The 19,687-nt window shown below is 38.1% G+C and overlaps 1 protein-coding gene and 1 non-coding gene across 2 annotated transcripts; both read left to right on the forward strand.

Annotated features, from left to right (window-relative positions):
• The first annotated feature begins 366 nt into the window (after window positions 1-366).
• LOC140135829 (uncharacterized) lies at window positions 367-17,272 on the forward strand. The gene is made up of 8 exons (XM_072157459.1): window positions 367-432; window positions 7,192-7,242; window positions 7,733-8,557; window positions 9,253-9,339; window positions 11,246-11,482; window positions 12,357-12,665; window positions 13,922-14,011; window positions 16,141-17,272. Exons 3-8 carry the CDS (start codon window positions 7,759-7,761, stop codon window positions 16,428-16,430), a joined length of 1,812 nt encoding a protein of 603 aa, XP_072013560.1. The 5' UTR covers window positions 367-432; window positions 7,192-7,242; window positions 7,733-7,758; the 3' UTR covers window positions 16,431-17,272.
• On the forward strand, window positions 17,064-17,136 carry Trnaa-cgc (transfer RNA alanine (anticodon CGC)). The gene has a single exon. It is a non-coding gene; the product is annotated as a tRNA-Ala (tRNA).
• Window positions 17,273-19,687: the final 2,415 nt, after the last annotated feature.

The raw sequence follows: 19,687 nt of genomic DNA on the forward strand, positions 1-19,687 counted from the left end.
TATAGCAGACGCAGCAGACCAGGGCAGACCAGATGATGGTGGATGCGATATCGCTATTGTTGACGTCGCCATTGGATTAACACATAATCATGAAATCTTCACAAACAATTCTAAATTTGTTATGTGGTGTCAAAGCAAAATTATCTTACTCTAAAACCGTTGGGGTTCTGCAAAGTACCCCACTGCAAGTATGTTAATTGTCCATTTATAATCGCTAACCGTGTATTGTGAATGGGGCTGTCAGCCCTGTATCTTCGCCAGCCTCGTACGTCCGTGTTGCGTGTCCTATGCCGCCTGGGGCAGACGACGTCCAGCATAGCGCCCTCTAGAGTGAGAATTGGTCATATGACCGCGTCACGTGACTGGGTCGAAAGGGCATTTCAGGTTCATTTCAGGAGCTGTGAATCGTGAACTTTGGATTTGACAGAAATGGTAAGAAGTGGAATTTACTCTTGTTTTAAATTTTTATATTAAATTTTGAATTGTTAAAACTATGTAGTATGAAACAGTCAATGTAAGGTCTATTTTACTAATTTATGGTTTATTACGAGGTCATCAAGTATGACGAAATTCGGTCTGGGAAATCCCCAAATAAAAAAATAGGCACAGCCAGCCACAGCACTTAGCACTCATAAATTCTCACATTTCTGGTGTATTATAATCTTTTTTACGAACATTTAGAAATTCATTAATATTGCTGTCCGTTTTGACTTTTAGAAAGCCATTCATTACTTTCATGTTTTGAATTATCATACTGCCTTGTGACACAAGGATGTATATGTAAATTCCTATCTCAGTCAGATCTGCGGCCGTCTGTGAATCTGTTGCTAAATAATTGATTGGAATTTGGAGATTTTTGAAGTGTATGAATGATCATGTAAATTTACATGTTGAATGTTGATCAACAAATCCATGAATCTATCTACATCATGTACTATAATCTTTTGCAAGGTTCTTTTTAAGCATTTATAGCGCCATCGCGTATGCCGTATGCATGACGTCAGTCGTGTGCATTGTTGGCCCTTGTTCGAAATAATACACGCTGGACTGTTATACATGTATAGTATTGCATTACTCGAGAACTTTAGCTTCGAATTTGTACACAATAGTTATGCATTCGATGCTAGAGTGCTTTGGGCTTTGCTATGGTTTTTCCGTTGGAAAGCGGTGCATTATTTTGCACCGGAGGTTATTTATTCTGTTACCCTAATGTTGAAATTTGGATTAAACATCATTAAAGTCGTATTTCGATGAGTCAACTGTATCTTTTGAGCAAGATTTGCCTTTTTTGGACAGTCTAAAATTTCGCTGAAGTGTAGGGGAGATTGGGGTTAGTTGAAACATTTTTTCACAAAATCGTCTTTTTTAACGCAAACCGATTACTTTCAAGAAACACTAACCATATCAGTATAAACATATATATACATGCTACAAATACAGCCTTAAACTTTATTGGACCTGCTTATGATTATTCATATAATCCAATTTGAAAATTTGAAAAAAGTGTTTCAACTAACCCCACCCTGGGGTAAGTTGAAACATAGGGTGAGGTTAGTTGAAACACGGCTTGTAAAAATGTCAAAATAATTATTATTGTGTTGTTAGGGTTATACTGCCCTTGAAGGCACCCTTTAACATGCAATCAGTGTGAAAGAATGAATAAATAAACATGTAGGAGTGCGGGTCAATACTTTGGACACAAGGTGACGAGTGTCACCATGGACCAAAATATGAGAAGCCTAAAATATTATAAAATGTACTTTCTGTGTGCACTTTTTGCTTGTATTATTGCTTTTTAACCATATTAAAGCAATATTGAAGAAATGGTAAACATGTTACAAATTTTTAAAAAGTTAAATTTTTAACCATATTTTTCTATGCGATTTTCACGTGTCAACTAACCCCACCTCAAAAGTTTCAACTAACCCCGATGCCTATTTTTACATTTCAAAGTTCATCACACAAAAGAAGAAATACAATAAAACTTTTATTGAACATTATTCTGGGACTTAATACTAGTGCTTATAATACTAAAAAAATAATCCCCTGAATCTTCAAACAACATGGAGATAACGCATCTTTTCTGAGGGGTATAAAAATTAGTCAGTAAGTCAAAAAACAGATATTCCTTTCCCAAGCCAACACTGGTGGGGCATCAGTGCTGTTGCAAATTTGGTGGATGACCCTTACTAATACCTATTACTAGGTGCCAGTATTTTACCAAATTAATTTTTTGTGTCAGAAAAAAATACAATGTTTCAACTTACCCCGCTCCAACTAACCCCAATCTCCCCTAATTTTAGCAACATTTTTAAAATGCAATCGCCTGTCGTGATCAGCTGTGTTTACGTTTACTTCTGAACTTCCATTGCTTTACACGGTGTCATGCTTCAGCGATTCCGACTAGATTTTGAATGCAATGGTCTCTAGCCTAGAATGTTATCAGTGAGCAAATTCTTGGCTAGACTTCTCGAGCAAGTATGATGGCATGGCAGTACGCTTAATTTGTATATAAAGGAAATCTGCAAAATATATACTGGTACACTATTTTGGAAACACTTTTTGCAATTGCCCACTGATCGCATAAAAAACAAACTAGGTCACGTCAGTGTCATCTGATCTACATAGATTGACATCAGTGAATGAGCTGAGGTACTGATGTGATGATGATGTGAATGTGATTCAATTAATTCATTAGCCAATCAGACCTTATTTTTTAGGAGCGCAATCACCCCAGAGCTCCTCGACTTGCTCCTAACTATATTTGAGTTATTTATTGAGCTCCTTTCTTGTTCCGGGTGTTTCCATTCAATGCAAAAAAAATTTTGTTTGCTTTCCCTCCACTGTCCGACCCAAAATTAGCCAAAATTAGGGTCAGACCTTTTTTTTTAGTTTATAATTTTGATGGTTTTTTTTATTACTTTTTTACATGATTTTCAAGAAAAATGTTGTTGACCAAATTTAGCTTTGAAATGAAATTTAGACACAGAAAAAGTATCTCAGCTTCGAGTCCGAGTCCCTTTGTGTCTGAGTCCGAGCCGAGCCAAGTCTTTTTGTGTTCGGACTCGAGTCCGAGTCCGGACTTGAACGATTCATCACTGCCATTTACACAATATGACTATCAATATCATATGAGATACCACAGAGTTTCTATTCTACACATTATTACAATTTGCGCATACTCAGTACTCCATATGATGTTGCTATTACAAGAAAATTTGATTTGTTGTCAGGTAAAACCCAGGTTTTGTTTCCAATACACTAACTTGAAATTCAATACACTATAATTAGCGGCGATTGCTGTTTGCTGTGGATATATTTTACTGCATTTTATCCGTAACAATTTTTAAATCGTTCATCAAAATTGTGATATACCGTATTCACTCGATAGTTAGCACATGTGCCTACTATCGAGGGCTTTTAACGTGCAAAAGCGAAAAAAAAAAAATGAACAGCGTCATCCACAAAAGTGAAAAAAGTGTAAAGGGTTTTGAGCAAATCATCGATACACATAGCTATATACGAACAATTAAACCTACAAATTTGTGTGTTAACTACATTAGCTCAGTTGGTAAAGCGACAGACTTTGAATCATCTTAAGAATAGCGAACTGAGCAGGAGTTCGAGGCTCATTATAAACTTTTCCGTTGCTTTATTTTTATTTTGGGGTTTGAGCTTTTCTTGATAAATTTAATCTTTGTTTTTCATTTTGTTTCTTTATTGTTTTTTATTTGCTTTATTTTGTTTTGTTTTTTCTTTTCTTTTCTTTTTCTCCTTTCTTTCTTTTTTGTTCTATTCATACTGGGGTCATGGGTTATTTATTCAAAACATACAGGTCTATATACAAACAATTCAACCTGCAAATGTATGTCTGAACCCCATTAGCTCAGTTTGGAAAACGCCGGACTTCGAGACTCGATGAAGTTCAAATCTATTCAGTATTTCACTATTTAGATTTTTTTCTCTGCCATGTTTGTTTTACATGTCTTTTTTTAACTACGAATATAGGCCTACATTTGACAATTTGACAATTCTTGAAGGTTTTTTTGTGGGCTTTTTATTTATTTATTTATTTATTTTTACCAAAGGAACAATAATTAGAGATCAGTTGGATTAAAAGTGGAGTGGTTACATAACTCCTTGGTAACTGGATCACGCACCTTTTTGAAGGCAAATAAAATACGCTCATTTCGTTCTAATAGACAAAGTGATAATCGGATTACACGTAACACTTCGCTGGCGAATAATTGGATCAACTTTAAAATTTCACCCCTACATCCAATTTCATGCATTCCTACACCCATGCTACACCTCAATGGCAGACATAGCTGCTGGGACACAATAGAACAATAAATGGCGTTGAATGCCATAGACTTTGTGTTGCGATCATATCGATCGTGGTGCAGAACTCAAAAGCGTGATCCAGCTGACAGTGATAATCGGATTACACGTAACATTTCCCTTGCGAATTGTTACGCATAGTCGTGCTAAAAGTCGGTCGATACATGTTGAACTCAGCACAGAAATACGCGTTTTTGCTTTGAAAATTCTCGGTCAAATAAAAAACTTTATTTTTTCAGTAATGTTGAATAAAAAATGTTGAATAAAAACATAGTTCTTGGATATACATTTGAAAAAAATCCCGGTGTTAAAATTAGGCACGAAATTGTTTCCTGTTTGATTTTGATAGGACTCAGCTCAGCTTCACCTATACTGCGGAACTTAGTCCTCAATGATAGTCAGTCATTTATCTTTTGGTCGTTATATGACTATCATTTGAGGAGTATGATACATCTCCGAGGAGCAATTTCAGACAATTGGTTGGGATTACTGGGGCAGAGGTTAATTGAATCCTTTCATGACCACTGATGCAGAGTCAAGTCTGACAAGGACACTCGGCACGAATTGAAAGACCATGTCACTCTCGACAAAAGAATGCATGCATGTCAAAGGTCATACGACACCAATTGGTGTTTGTTATGCTCCTCGAAATATGTACAGTAGGTCTATGTCTGGTTCCTTCATTGTAATGTCCTTCCATACTTCTCCAACCCACTTGGTGATCAGAATTAGTCTTTGGCTTGCTGTTATGTCATTGTTGGCGTATTTTTGGCCATTCAATCAGGGACTGAAACAGATTATTGATAGCTATTGTCAAGCTATTGTTATCAGATTATCTTTTTCGACCTTCGATTGTATCACGAGTTGCGCCGAAAAGTGCGCTATGTTTGAATTTTATTATTTACTCATGTTGCCCTATACCCCTACTAAATTTTTTTTTTTAAAACATCAAAATATTCCAATATCTTTTTTAAGTTATGTAAAATTGTGTAAAATGTCTATCCTTTGTCGAACACAATTTCTGTGTAGCATGGAAAATCATTTACGTAGGATTTTGAAGACAAAATGTGATAATTTTGTGGAGATACAGAATGCTAGAACAAACAAAATTATATTTTTTCTGAAATGTGTACACCGTACGCTTGGTATTCCTACTGATTTCGATACTGAAATAATTCTTAAGATGATGTTCTTTGAAGATTTATGTTGGCATTTCTAGAGTCTGTCATTATAGGCAAACAAGTAGGCTCATTTCGCAATGTACAAGACAAGCCATGCGCTGTGTCGTACCAGGGTCTATTGATCAACGTATTATTCATGCTTGCTCAACTGAGGATAATTTGTAAACCAGCAACTCGCATGGTACAATGGGTGGAAGCCGTTTACAGTCCCTCCATACAGAGGCCTTGCATGTGACGTATCATCCCGTAAATATGGCGGACTACTCAAATGCATTCAATAAAAGCATGATTGCAATCTACCGTGACAGTTCGTCTCACACACATAACCCTGCACTACGATCAAATAGGTTGATGACAACATTTGATTGAATGGACTGCACTCCGCTATAACTACGGTGAAGGACACCGGTTCAAATCCTTTGTCTGAAGCCAATCGATAATTTCATGCAGAGCCTCTATACAAGGTCCCTGATTCAATAAAACACACAATGTAACAGGCACAATTGAATCGGAGCGGGATTTTACATGTTACACAATGAGCGTGTTTATAGTGAGACAATCTTTCCGTTATTTAGCTAAACTACTGCGTAGTCTAGATTTGCCATGGTTAGTAAAACATAAACAAATATAGACTGCGTGGCAGTCCAGCTAAATACCGCATAATCTGGCTCACTCTAAACACGCTCTTTGTTTTTTATTTTTCGTATTGCACAAAGTCATAAAAGTATAATGGATAAGGTTAAAATTATAAAATGCAAAAGATTTCTTTGCGGTTAAAAAGCATGTCCATATCACGTTTAAGTCGCAGTTATTGTGTCCTTCTTGATGTAAAACAAAGTCAGTATTTTGAAATAGACTGCGGAACTCAGTCTTCAATGATAGTCATTTGATAGAAGGGAACCATCATCAGAGCCTTTGAAAAATATGGAATTTCTGTAGCGTGTAATGACAAAGAGGACCATGACCACCTCATTTTAACATTGAGAGCATACCCAACTACATTGTTGAATAAAAAGCCCATGACCCCAGTATGAATAGAACAAAAAAGAAAGAAGAAAAAGAAAAGAAAAAACAAAACAAAATAAAGCAAATAAGAAACAATAAAGAAACAAAATGAAAAACAAAGCAAAAAAAGATTAAATTTATCAAGAAAAGCTCAAACCCCAAAATAAAAATTAAACAACGGAAAAGTTTATAACGAGCCTCGAACTCCTGCTCAGTTCGCTCTTCTTAAGATGATTCAAAGTCCGTCGCTTTACCAACTGAGCTAATGTAATTAACACACAACTTTGTAGGTTTAATTGTTCGTATATAGCTATGTGTATCGATGATTTGTTCAAAACCCTTTACACTTTTGTCACTTTTGTGGATGGCGCTGTTCATTTTTTGTTTGTTTTTGCACGTTTTCAAAAGCCCTCGATAGTAGGCACATGTGCTAACTATCGAGTGAATACGGTATTTAACTGTTTGAGAATTACAGTTATGTAAAGGAACACGTTTAGCCCATTCAGCTAAGATCCAGGTGCTTGTATAGAATATTAAATCACAAGTCTATAACAACTTAATGGCTGGTCGGATTCGTCTATATTTTTTGTGCATGAAATAAATCCCGAGTATTTTTGACTCTTGATTTGATTTTTGACTAAATATTTTATTTTTCTTCTCACAGTGCCTTATTATAAGAACCTACCAAGATCGCAAGAAGAGAAGCTACATTGAGGTAAGACTTGGTTGAATTTGTAAATGTATAAGAACTACAATTTATTAGTATCAACTTTTAAATGCACTATTCAAGTCCTATCCACGCCCTGCCATCCTGGGGATTGATGGGGCTTGTACATGTAATTTTGGACCAATTGCATTTTTAAACTTTTATTTTCTCTGACCCCTGGGAACTAAATAGGCAGTGTAAACAGACCCAATATCTTGTTGTTTCTACCATTTAGTGTCGCTAAATCACTCAATATTACAAAATGTTTATGTTTTCAGGATCATATAAGGACATGCAGTTTTGGTAAAAATGATGGATACTTGTCAAATCCAAGCTACGACTCTTTGCATGCCCCATGGTTCTTCCTTCTTGTAAGATTGCTTACATCATGGCATTTGCTTTACTGCTGTTTTGGTAGCTGTCAGTGCTTTAGGCTACTAGTTTTTTTTGTCTGCTTTTTAAACATGCTCATAAACATGTGTTATGCATTTTCCCTCAGAAAACTTGATCAACTTGATAAAAAACATGGAGACTATGACAATTAGAGAAGCTGACCTATCATTGCATGAAAGAGTAGCATTTGGGGCCTCAGCAGAAGTATATCGGGCAAGTTGGAGATCACCCAATGGAGAAGAGCTTGAAGTTGCCGCCAAAAAGATACTAATACGTAGTGATACTGACATCCAAGAGCAGCTGAATCTAGAAGTTAACATTCTGAGTCGCGTGAATCATAGAAACGTTATCAAGTACTACGGACATTCTGTAAGTCCTACACATGTGATTATAGTAACTGAGTTTGCAGCAAAGGGATCATTATATGATTACTTAAAGAAGAAAGGCAGTTTGCCTCTAAGACAACTTCAAAAGTGGGCAATAGAAGCAGCCAGGGGAATTCAGCACCTGAAGAACTTGCAGATAGTTCACAGAGACATCAAGTCGCCTAATTTTCTTATCACTGCAGATGATACACTAAAAGTGTGTGATTTTGGCATTGCAAAAGATGTCAATGCAACACAGTCAACACAGACGGACAAAGGGACAATGAGTTGGTTAGCGCCAGAAGTGTACATGGAGGGAAAGCTGTCACCGAAGGCAGATGTGTACTCACTAGGAATTGTTTTGTGGGAGTTGTGCACATGTGAGAGGCCATTCAAGGGAATGATGTCACCTCATGTAATGTTTAAAGTTAGTAATGATCAGTACCGTCCAGAGATTCCAGCAGGATGTCCACAGCAGCTGAAGACTCTGATAGAGGAATGCTGGCAACAAGACAGGAGGAAGAGGCCGGGAATTGATGAAGTTGTGTCTCGTCTTGAACGATTTGGTGTGTATCCTTATTTTAAGTTATATTTTCATTTAGCAATTCTGTATTGTTTTCATTTACTTTTTCATCGGCCACCTGCATGTTTACACTGTCGCTAAGGTACCTGACTGGTACAAGAGTAAATACACAATATCAATACTGCTGCACGGAACCCACCAGTAGTAGTGGTACTGCACTTGTACTACAATGGTACTACACAGTACTAGCCAAGGTGTACCTGTACAGGCAGCCGCAATAGGAATCTGATAGTGTAACCTATGGCCATATGAATGCAATTAAGTTGCTCAATACCTGTAACTTTCACACAAGTGGAGTACTCAGATGGATGGCTTGGGGGTATTTGAAAAAGTATGCAATATTAGACATTTTTATAACCTCTCAGTAGTCAGTACCAAGGTGCACTCCAAGCCACTCACCCCACCACCACCACCATCCATAGCCAGTTTCTGGGCACGACTCTGCACACTTTTGTCCTTTAAGCATTAAAGTATAGGACAATGTTTGGGAACAAGGTGTGATAGCAAACCATAAAATTACATATCTGAATACTCTACCAACGTGTGTAAAAATTAGAAAAATAGAGCCACCCTATTGTAAAATTGGAAATGACTGCATGATAATGACTGAGATAGTGATATTCTGCTTAAATGTTCATGATTTGTTTTTGTTTTCTTTCCATTTCAATAACTTAACAGCTGAAGTAGAAGAGGGAGAAGTTATTCAACTGGACAGGACACATATTGTAGCAGATGCAGCGCCTACAGATCAGATAGATGGCCCTGGTAGGTTCCATGTATGGTGTCTAGAGCTTTATAAGAGTCCTTTGCCTACAGATTGTCCACTTTGAAGTACAAAGTAAAGTACGCAGTAAATTACACAGTTTCAGCACACCGTCATGTCAAAAGGAATTAACGCTGCACGATACGCTTACGCAAAATGTGCGCACCTTACTTTGTACTTCAAAGTGGACACACTGTAGCTCTTGATTGGTTTCCCATGTGCATATTTTAATAACGTGGGACCAGTGAAAAATAAGCATAGTTAAGCGTTGAATTGTGAAAATTACAGGTGACCTAAATAAGTATTAGAGGAGCTGTTTAAATAAAAATAATTTGAATTTTAGCCATTGCAGGTGAGTTATGCATCACTCTCTTGAGCTAAAACTGCAGGAGAGCTTTTAGGTGAGGTATGAGTGCTCAAACTGGCCTCACTCTACTAGGGCTGCCCCACTCAAATGTGGTGTTAATAAGCCCTTTCACAGTTTCGGAAATTTCGGAACTGCGCTGCACAGAATCAACATCCAGGTCTTTTTGAGAGATCAATAACACAATCTCCTCCATGGATGATGCGTGTGATGAACCATGCCTGAAAGGGATTCCCCTATGATTTTACTTTCCTTTATTTTGTAAATTAAATCAAATACTGGAACTAAAATTTGCAACTCACTTTGCTACCTTGCGTCCGAAAGCATCAGGCATCTGATTGAAGATGTTATGATGACGTCAGATGTTGTGATGTCAGGCGACGAGGAATGTCTCAGTAACGCCGGGTCCCATGCGGCGTGACAACTGGAAGCGGAGTCCCCCTTTTCTGTTAATGGCGGGCTCCTCCACTCTCTCCCATATGGATTCTCTGACTCCTCGCTCAAACCACTTCTCCTTATCTAAAATAACTGCTTCCTCAGGGTTGAAGAAATGTTCAGTTTCAGTCACAACATCTGATGTCATCACAACATCTTCAATCAGATGCCTGACGAAGTCCGATGCTTTCGGACGCAACGTAGCAAAGTGAGTTGCAAATTTTAGTTCCAGTATTTGATTTAATTTACAAAATAATGTTTTGAACTACTGGATGAATAATCTACAACAAGATATTTTACTTTCCTGTTTACACACTAACAGTTTCTAGCTAGCTCAATACTCTCCTTGTCTTATGCAAGTGTTCAGGATTCATCAAGACCCGAAAATATGAAAAACACACTTAGGAAGTGTTTCTTACAAATTGCGAAGTTCACCCTCAGTGAAATACTGTGGCAAGTTCTCAATGTTTATCTACAAGCATTACCCACAATGCCCTTTGATCTGTAATTGTGAAAGAGCTTATCTTTACAAATATATAGTAGATATTTACAAAGCAAATTAAACAGTATTTACTGAAGTGGCATTATCCCTGCATCCTAATACCATTTGCCCCCCCAGCCATAGCGGGGTGGCCCCAGTAGAATGAGGCTGGTTTGTGCACTCATAACCTTGCTCAACACAAACTTCAAAGCCTGCATAGGTTTGATACATCACATCTTTTCATTGAAGGTAATACATGAGGCACATGTATACAAATAAGATTTGCCCAATGGCACATATGGGCTTTTTGACATAACTGAATTAATTAGGTACAAACTAAAAGTGCCCTCCCGTAAAATCCCCGTAAAGGGCATGGACCCTTAATACTTGTTGCGATTTTCAAATGAGGGAGCTCTCTATTTGTAATACTTAATACTTGTTGGCATTTTCAGAGGAGGGAGCTCTCTATTTGTAATACTTAATACTTGTTGGGATTTTCAGAGGAGACAGCTCTCTATTTGTAATACTTGTCATTAGGCGAATCTTTACAGTATATCACACTTAATGTAAGAAATTTATTTAGATGTATAAAATAATTATAATACTTCTAATTTTTTTTGACTTAAAGTTCCAGGTGCTCGTAACATTAAGCGTGAAGACAGGTCTACCCCAATGGACACCAGTGAGACCCCTACTCCTGAAAACTGGCCGACCAGTTCCTTTGGTCCCATACAAGCAACAGAAGATCCACTTGCCAGTGTCTCATCAATGCAAGGAGCTGCAACATCAGCTGATGCTAGAAGATCTGTCCCTGCTTCTGCTCCACCTCAGACAGCAGAAGAGGATCCTTGGAATATAGTTGCAGGTATATCATTGTGGTTGTTGTTGTTGTTGTTGTTGTTCAGTATATGCAATTTATCACTTGTTGTTGTTGTTCAGTATATGCAATTTCATTGGTTCTTGCCTGACCAAGTTTAAAATATGAAGGGCTGTGATTCTTAAGGATTTTTCCTGATTTCGGGATTTTTTGTGGCCAAAATTTACACAATTTTATTGATTTTCAGCCCGTTTTGGGGTATTTTAGCCCAATTTCACACTGTTTTTCAGGATTTTCTACTACTTTCAGCATATTTCACAAGCTTTGAATCACACCCCTGGATATGAGATGATATTACACACATGTACTGCAGCAACCAAGGAAAAAAGTACCGATGATGGGCGTTACCCGACCTACCCTAAATATACTGCCGACCCCAATTACTTTTTATTAATTTTGAGAGATGAGAAGAAAAAAAAGTCAAAAGTCAGATAAATTTGAGCTTGTAAAGTCATGTAAATTCAAATGCTCTAAAAATGAAATTAGTTGGTTAAAAATAAAGAAAATAATACATTTGAACCATCTCATGATATCCTCTCTATCACTGTCTTGAAAACAGGTCAGATTTAGTAGTCTTTTACCCCCCCAGAATTAATTTAAAAAATCAAGACCTACATTGTACCTACCCTAATTTTTTTCATGTTACGCCAATCAAGCAATTAGTTCTTTTGGCCCAATCGTATGCACACACTGACAACTAGACTAATTGATGTAAACTAGTCACAGTAATTCCGTGGGCACAATTTTGGATTCACTTTTATTGAGTTATAAATGAGATGAAAGTATTGTTTTTAGCCTCTGCTGTGCATCTAACATCCATAACATTTTAATGACAAATATTTTCATCTTCTTATACTTTCAGACCTCCACATAACCAAGATACAGAAGCGAGATATTAACAGGAAGGTTCTGAACTCAGTCACTGAGACCATGTGCAACTTCCTTCATCCAGAGCCCATACTTCCCATCCTCAAGTCACGGGATGCCTTGGATGACGGGGACGTAGCTGATATCAGGAGTCAGGTCCGCACAGAAGCTATGGTGGATAGATTGCTGGAGATTCTGAAGCGTAAAAGTGACGAAGCTTATGGCATATTCATGGGCATCCTGAAGAATGCAGATCGTGATTTATATAACATGGTCAAGGACATTGAGAAGACGACTATACATGGTAAGTTGATGCAGCTCAGCCTCATACTGGATCATCAGATTTGCCTGGGGTGGACAGCTATGCACTCTAACCCATGTGTTGTCATTTTCTAGCAGAAATTGGTGGGAAAGGTATTCGCTCAAAAATGTAGACCGCATTAGGGTCCAGATTTCAGTTTCCTTTGCTAAAAAGGGTACAATTAGGTCATAGGTCATAGGGTACAATGTGAATGATAACCCTGTATTAAAATCTGTTTTCCTGGATATTTCATCCCAAATATTCACATTATATAAAAAGCAAAGGCGGCTTATGAACCATAAAGTTGGACCATGAACACCGGCCCGGAACAGCGGTCACTGCATGAATGGGAAGTTATTATAGCATCTTACTTCAGAGTACTCTCCAATCTGTATATATGCATATAACCACATATGATTTCCACATGCGTTTAGTTTGTTGCACATATATTTACACAATGGCTGCATGCATTCAAAACCCAGAGGTGTAAGTGAGGTAACAATCCACTCCCTGAAAACATGCGAGCCAAAGGCGAGCACCTCACCAAATTTCCAGAAGTGCAAGGGGGCTTGTCCGGGGAATAGGCTGCAGGGTATCACCCCCTCAAATTTTTTTTTTTTTTTACATTTCGGATTATTTTTTTTGGCCACATTTCCAGAATTCCGGGAATTTCCGCAAGACTTACACCTCTGAAAACCAAAATGTATGTGAGTGGGTGACTAACATACACTCTTATAGGCTGTTTAACCTGTTTTGCAAAGGGGACCCTTTTCACACAGGCACAAAATGTTTTAAAAGAAGGTCAATGATTAAGCTGAATTTATACTCGATCGCTGAGTGATTGTGATTCATCACTTTTGGAAAGCGATGGATTAATTTATATATAACAAAGTAAATAATCAAGGACCACTTGTCATGTTTATCCAGATCTTGCAAAATATGTTTATTTCTTGACTATCGACCCATGTTTAGCCAGTCTATTCTCAACATGAAAACAATTAAGTAATATAATTGGAATGTCATTTGCTGTAATGAGGCCATTGAGGTGATGCACCCTGTAACACATGTTACAAAGGATTCTGGGAAGGGTAAAATATTGTCTCTGCCCATGAAGTAAAAAGCAATACAGTCTCCCACAAAAAAATGGGTATACATGTTAAAAAGAAAGAAAAAAAATGCCTGACTGTCTATCTTGCCTTGTATATTTACCTTTACCTTATTTTATATTTACCTTGTTTATCTGTTTTGTACTCTCATAGAATGGAGAATCACTTTCCTGAGACTACAATCATCACACATGAATGCCTACATGCAAGCACCCCCGAAGACACCACATAGGCCATATGAAGGTAAGAAATTAATTACAAATGAAACCTTCAAACCCAATCAGAGATGTAGCAATCATCACACATGAATGCCTACATGCAAGCACCCCCAAAGACACTACACAGGCCATATGAAGGTAAGAAATAGATTACAAATTAAACCTTCCATACCCAATCAGAGATGTAGCAATCATCACACATGAATGCCTACATGCAAGCACCCCCAAAGACACCACACAGGCCATATGAAGGTAAGAAATAGATTACAAATTAAACCTTCCATACCCAATCAGAGATGTAGCAATCATCACACATGAATGCCTACATGCAAGCACCCCCGAAGACACCACACAGGCCATATGAAGGTAAGATATAGATTACAAATTAAACCTTCCATACCCAATCAGAGATGTAGCAATCATCACACATGAATGCCTACATGCAAGCACCCCCGAAGACACCACACAGGCCATATGAAGGTAAGAAATAGATTACAAATTAAACCTTCCATACCCAATCAGAGATGTAGCAATCATCACACATGAATGCCTACATGCAAGCACCACCGAAGACACCACATAGGCCATATGAAGGTAAGATATAGATTACAAATCAAACCTTCAAACCCAATCAGAGATGTAGCAATCATCACACATGAATGCCTACATGCAAGCACCACCGAAGACACCACATAGGCCATATGAAGGTAAGATATAGATTACAAATCAAACCTTCCAAACCCAATCAGAGATTTAGCAATCATCACACATGAATGCCTACATGCAAGCACCTCCAAAGACACCACATAGGCCATATGAAGGTAAGAAATAGATTACAAATCAAACCTTCCAAACCCAATCAAAATGTAGCAATCATCACACATGAATGCCTACATGCAAGCATCCCTAAAGACACCACACAGGCCATATGAAGGTAAGAAATAGATTACAAATCAAACCTTCCAAACCCAATCAAAATGTAGCAATCATCACACATGAATGCCTACATGCAAGCACCCCCGAAGACACCACACAGGCCATATGAAGGTAAGGAATAGATTACAAATCAAACCTTCAAACCCAATCAGATATGAAGCAAGCATCACACATGAATGCCTACATGCAAGCACCCCCAAAGACACTACATAGGCCATAATGAAGGTAAGAAATAGATTACAAATCAAATCTTCTAAACCCAATCAGAGATGTAGCAATCATCACACATGAATGCCTACATGCAAGCACCCCCAAAGACACTACATAGGCCATATGAAGGTAAGAAATAGATTACAAATCAAACCTTCAAACCCAATCAAAGATGTAGCAATCATCACACATGAATGCCTACATGCAAGCACCCCCAAAGACACCACATAGGCCATATGAAGGTAAGAAATTAATTACAAATGAAACCTTCAAACCCAATCAGAGATGTAGCAATCATCACACATGAATGCCTACATGCAAGCACCCCCAAAAATTAAAGACACTACATAGTCCATATGAAGGTAAGAAATAGATTACAAATCAAACCTTCAAACCCAATCAGATATGAAGCAAGCATCACACATGAATGCCTACATGCAAGCACCCCCAAAGACACTACATAGGCCATAATGAAGGTAAGAAATAGATTACAAATCAAACCTTCCAAACCCAATCAAAATGTAGCAATCATCACACATGAATGCCTACATGCAAGCACCCCCAAAGACACTACATAGGCCATAATGAAGGTAAGAAATAGATTACAAATCAAATCTTCTAAACCCAATCAGAGATGTAGCAATCATCACACATGAATACCTACATGCAAGCACCCACAAAGACACTACATAGGCCATATGAAGGTAAGAAATAGATTACAAATCAAACCTTCCAAACCCAATCAAAATGTAGCAATCATCACACATGAATGCCTACATGCAAGCACCCCCAAAGACACCACATGTACATAGGTCAAGAAATATATTACCAATCAAACCTTCCATACCCAATCAGAAATGTAGCACCATCCCCAGTTGACCCAATTGTGGAAAATTCCTGCAAAAATTTATCCGCACATAAGAACCAAATTTTCTAATTTTTCAATAATAAGTGCTTACCATATATCATTTTTAAGATTTTGTTTTTTTGTTTGTAAATTCACCACAGATGTATGCAAGATTACCGATCAAGACTTCCAGGATGTCATTGCACCAATGACAACGGACCAACTACAGAAACTATTCCTTGCGCTAGGCCTAAAACGAGCAGCTGTTGAAAAAGCAGAACGTAGTGCAAATACATCAGACATAGAACTCAAAGCATTGGCGGTGTTACAACTCTGGCGTCAGCATAAAGGAAAGGCGGCCACTAGGGAAGCAGTGCTCGAGGCGTTGGGAAAATGTGGTAATTTGGAGGTGAAATCAGGCCTTCAACACCAATGGAATTTGAGTGTATAGATACCATAGGTAATATTATATTTAGGTTAAAATAGGAATAACTGAAAGAGATTATACCCAAAGAGTACCAACTCAAAATTGCCCTGTGTGTAATGCTGTGGTAAATCCGCCATTTTGGATTGTCACTTATAGAGGGCAAAAAGTATACCTGCTGTGTTTGTCAGAAAGAGCCCAAATATCAAAGAATAAAAATCGAACCGAGTCTTTCTGTTTCAGCATTACAAAGGTTTGCGCATTCTGCATTTAGCGGGAACTTTTGGTACAATGCATTACACACAGAACGCAATGAACAGTGCACTTGCAATCAAAGTTTGCAGGGCGCATAAGTGAAATTATCCGAAGGTGCACTATTTGCCCTCCTTGAGTGACACACAAATATGGTGGAGTTGGTACTCTTTGGTTTGACCTCATTGCAATAACCTCACAGCAGAGACTCATGACTTCCCATAATGCCATATTCCAATGTCTCTAAAAATCTGTATCTTCACTGCTCCCGTCTACTGTTTGTTCATGTGTCGCTCCACATGTTGTATCATAATAAAATAAATGTGGCCGTGATCCCCACCACACGACAGCAGGGTTACATGACTCTGACCAGCACTCGAGCAAAGATAATGGTAATTGGGATCATAGGGCTGGATAGCTCAGATGGTAGAGCACTGGTCTCGCAAGCCAGAGGTCGCTGGTTGGAATCCCACTTCAGTCAAATTTTCTTTGCTCCCCTTCTTCAGTCTGTATAAATCAGCACATAACAGATGCAATATGATTGTGTAATTGACTTGTTGATGTTCTATGAACAATGTGCATCGTATTTATAGTTTGTCCGGCTTATAATTGGTAAAAAATATTTGGTATTTGTTACTGCGTGCATCAATAAAGTTCCAAATTATGCTCGGAAAATTCACATAAGCATGCTAGTCGCACATTACACAGTACACAGTACACAACTAACGTAAGTGCTGGGCCAAACTGTATGCGCTAATTCTATATCAATACACAATGTTATGAGTCACACTTTTTGGCCAATTATATGCTGAACAAACTATAACAAAGTATATCTCATGTATGATTTAGCACAATTGCACAGTTGCATCATGTGAAGGCATGGTTTTCTGCTGTGGGATGACGCCATCAAGAAAGTATTTCAAGTGTTGTGTTCACAAATCACTACTGTATTTTTGTAATTCTGGAAGAAATGTGATGTTACCAGTATGAGGTATACCGTTTACCACCCTGATGTGGCAGTGACGTCTGTGCGCATTTCATTGGGCGCAGGTTCAAATCGGTAGTGTTCGATCAAAGCGCTGGCGTACACACACGCTCACTTAAAGCCATCGCATAGATGTACGTGCGAAACAGCTGCCTCAATGCGTTGATATCACCGACACATTAGGGTGGAAAATGATATGGCTGACTGTTGACGAGTGGATTAAACTTGGCAGTTTTAATGGCTGTATATATCATATGAAGCAGTCACAATGAGCTATGAGCATAGCATGTGTGATGAGATGTATTGCACATACATAGGCATGATCGGAAAAGGCAATTCTCCCTTTTATTGATCAGAAGTACATGCACAGTTTCAAATTGCTACCAGGTGAACTCAGCAAAATTTGCAAATCACAGTTACTAATAAAGACTGAATCCTAGTAGTCTTGCACAATAAAGTATATGTTGCTTTATATAGCAATCATTAGGCAATCGTGATGCAAGACTGTGATGAAAAAGGCTCCAAAGTTTTCGAATTCATCATCCGTGATGGCAAATTTGACCCCTTTTCATGCATCATGCTGCATCACTTTTGCTCATCAATTGCTATCAGCAGTATACCAAATTGCTACCAGCTTGTGATCACAAGCAATTTGTGTTTTGATTGCTGTGACTGCTAGTATGATGTGGGCATTTTATGGGTTTAGATGGTATCATTTGGGGTTTTAAGCATAGAACCATGTATTCTTGATGAGTTAAAAGGGCATTTCGTGATCCACAGCCTCATCCCCCTACTTTTCTCCAAAAAAGTTGAAATTTTTATACCATTGGAAACCTCTGGCTACATAATGTTGATGTAGAAAATATTACTTGCAGATTTAACTTGTTTAGCAAAAATATTGCCAAATTTGAATTAGTGACCTATGGAGCAGTGTAATCACAGACGAGAGAGATACAGACCGTGTGCAATCAGTGAAAGTCTCAGCATCACCCGATAATGAGGGCTGATTGTTCCATGAAATGTGCCAGACGAGACTGCTACGCAATTACCGCGTATTTTCACGGTCTATCGCGTAATCGTGAAAGCATGCAATGCTTTATCACATATACGCGAAGGCACACAACGCTGGCATAATTGTTAGATACAGCACGATCGAACAATTGGCCCTCATGAATATGTGAGAACTCACATCATACAATGCATGGGGACTTTGACTGGTTGTACACGCTCTGTATCTCTCTGTGAGTGTAATACACATAATCATGCATAACTCCTCCATCAGCTCACTTTGTTCAAGTTTGAATTACCAGCTTCGTAATATATCCTGTGTTGGACGCTTCTCGGATGTTGACACATGCCACCTTGTTGTTAGGAGTCTTATACTGTCTCGCATTGACTATGGAAGTGGGCTCCTTCTAGGTAGTAATACATCTGACATTCAAAGGTTGCAAAGAATCCAGAACTGGGCATCCAAACTCATTTGCCGCAGAACAAAACAGGACCATGCTACGCCTTGTTTACAAGAATTACATTGGCTTCGGATGATCATTTTAAGATCATGATGATTATTTTCAAATGCCTTAATGGATCAGCCCCCTCTTATATGGCTGATCTGCTCTCTCTGTATTGTCCGGCCATAGCTGGCATCCGATCTGCCTCTGATACAACACGTCTTTCTGAGATCAACAGTGTCAAATTGCTGAAAACTGCTACAAACAGGTCTTTTGTTCATTCAGCACCACATATTTGGAACAATCTGCCCACTACCATCAGGGAATCAAATACATTGTCTTGTTTCAAAAAGGGTCTAAAAACTTACTTATTTGCTGCTTATGAATAGTTTGTTCCACAGTGGTCATAATTTTTATGTTCTTTATATTTAATTAATCTGGTTTCATCTTTTGCCATGTTATTTTGTCATTTTTGTCATATGCGTTGCGCTCTTTATGTATGGAGCGCTATGTAAATGCCTCAAATGTATGTATGTATGTAACTCGCAAACACAAAATCGGACTCAAATGAAATTCTGGGAATAGGCTTTTCGAGG

This window comes from Amphiura filiformis, chromosome 16 (assembly GCF_039555335.1).
Source record: "Amphiura filiformis chromosome 16, Afil_fr2py, whole genome shotgun sequence".
NCBI classification, from domain to species: Eukaryota; Metazoa; Echinodermata; class Ophiuroidea; order Amphilepidida; family Amphiuridae; genus Amphiura; species Amphiura filiformis.

Coding starts and splice junctions, on each gene's coding strand:
- LOC140135829 (XM_072157459.1), top strand. CDS start 7,759: ATGGAGACTATGACAATTAGAGAAGCTGACCTATCATTGCATGAAAGA. Junction 9,340..11,245: donor AGATCAGATAGATGGCCCTG/GTAGGTTCCATG, acceptor TTTGACTTAAAG/TTCCAGGTGCTCGTAACATT. Junction 11,483..12,356: donor TCCTTGGAATATAGTTGCAG/GTATATCATTGT, acceptor TTATACTTTCAG/ACCTCCACATAACCAAGATA.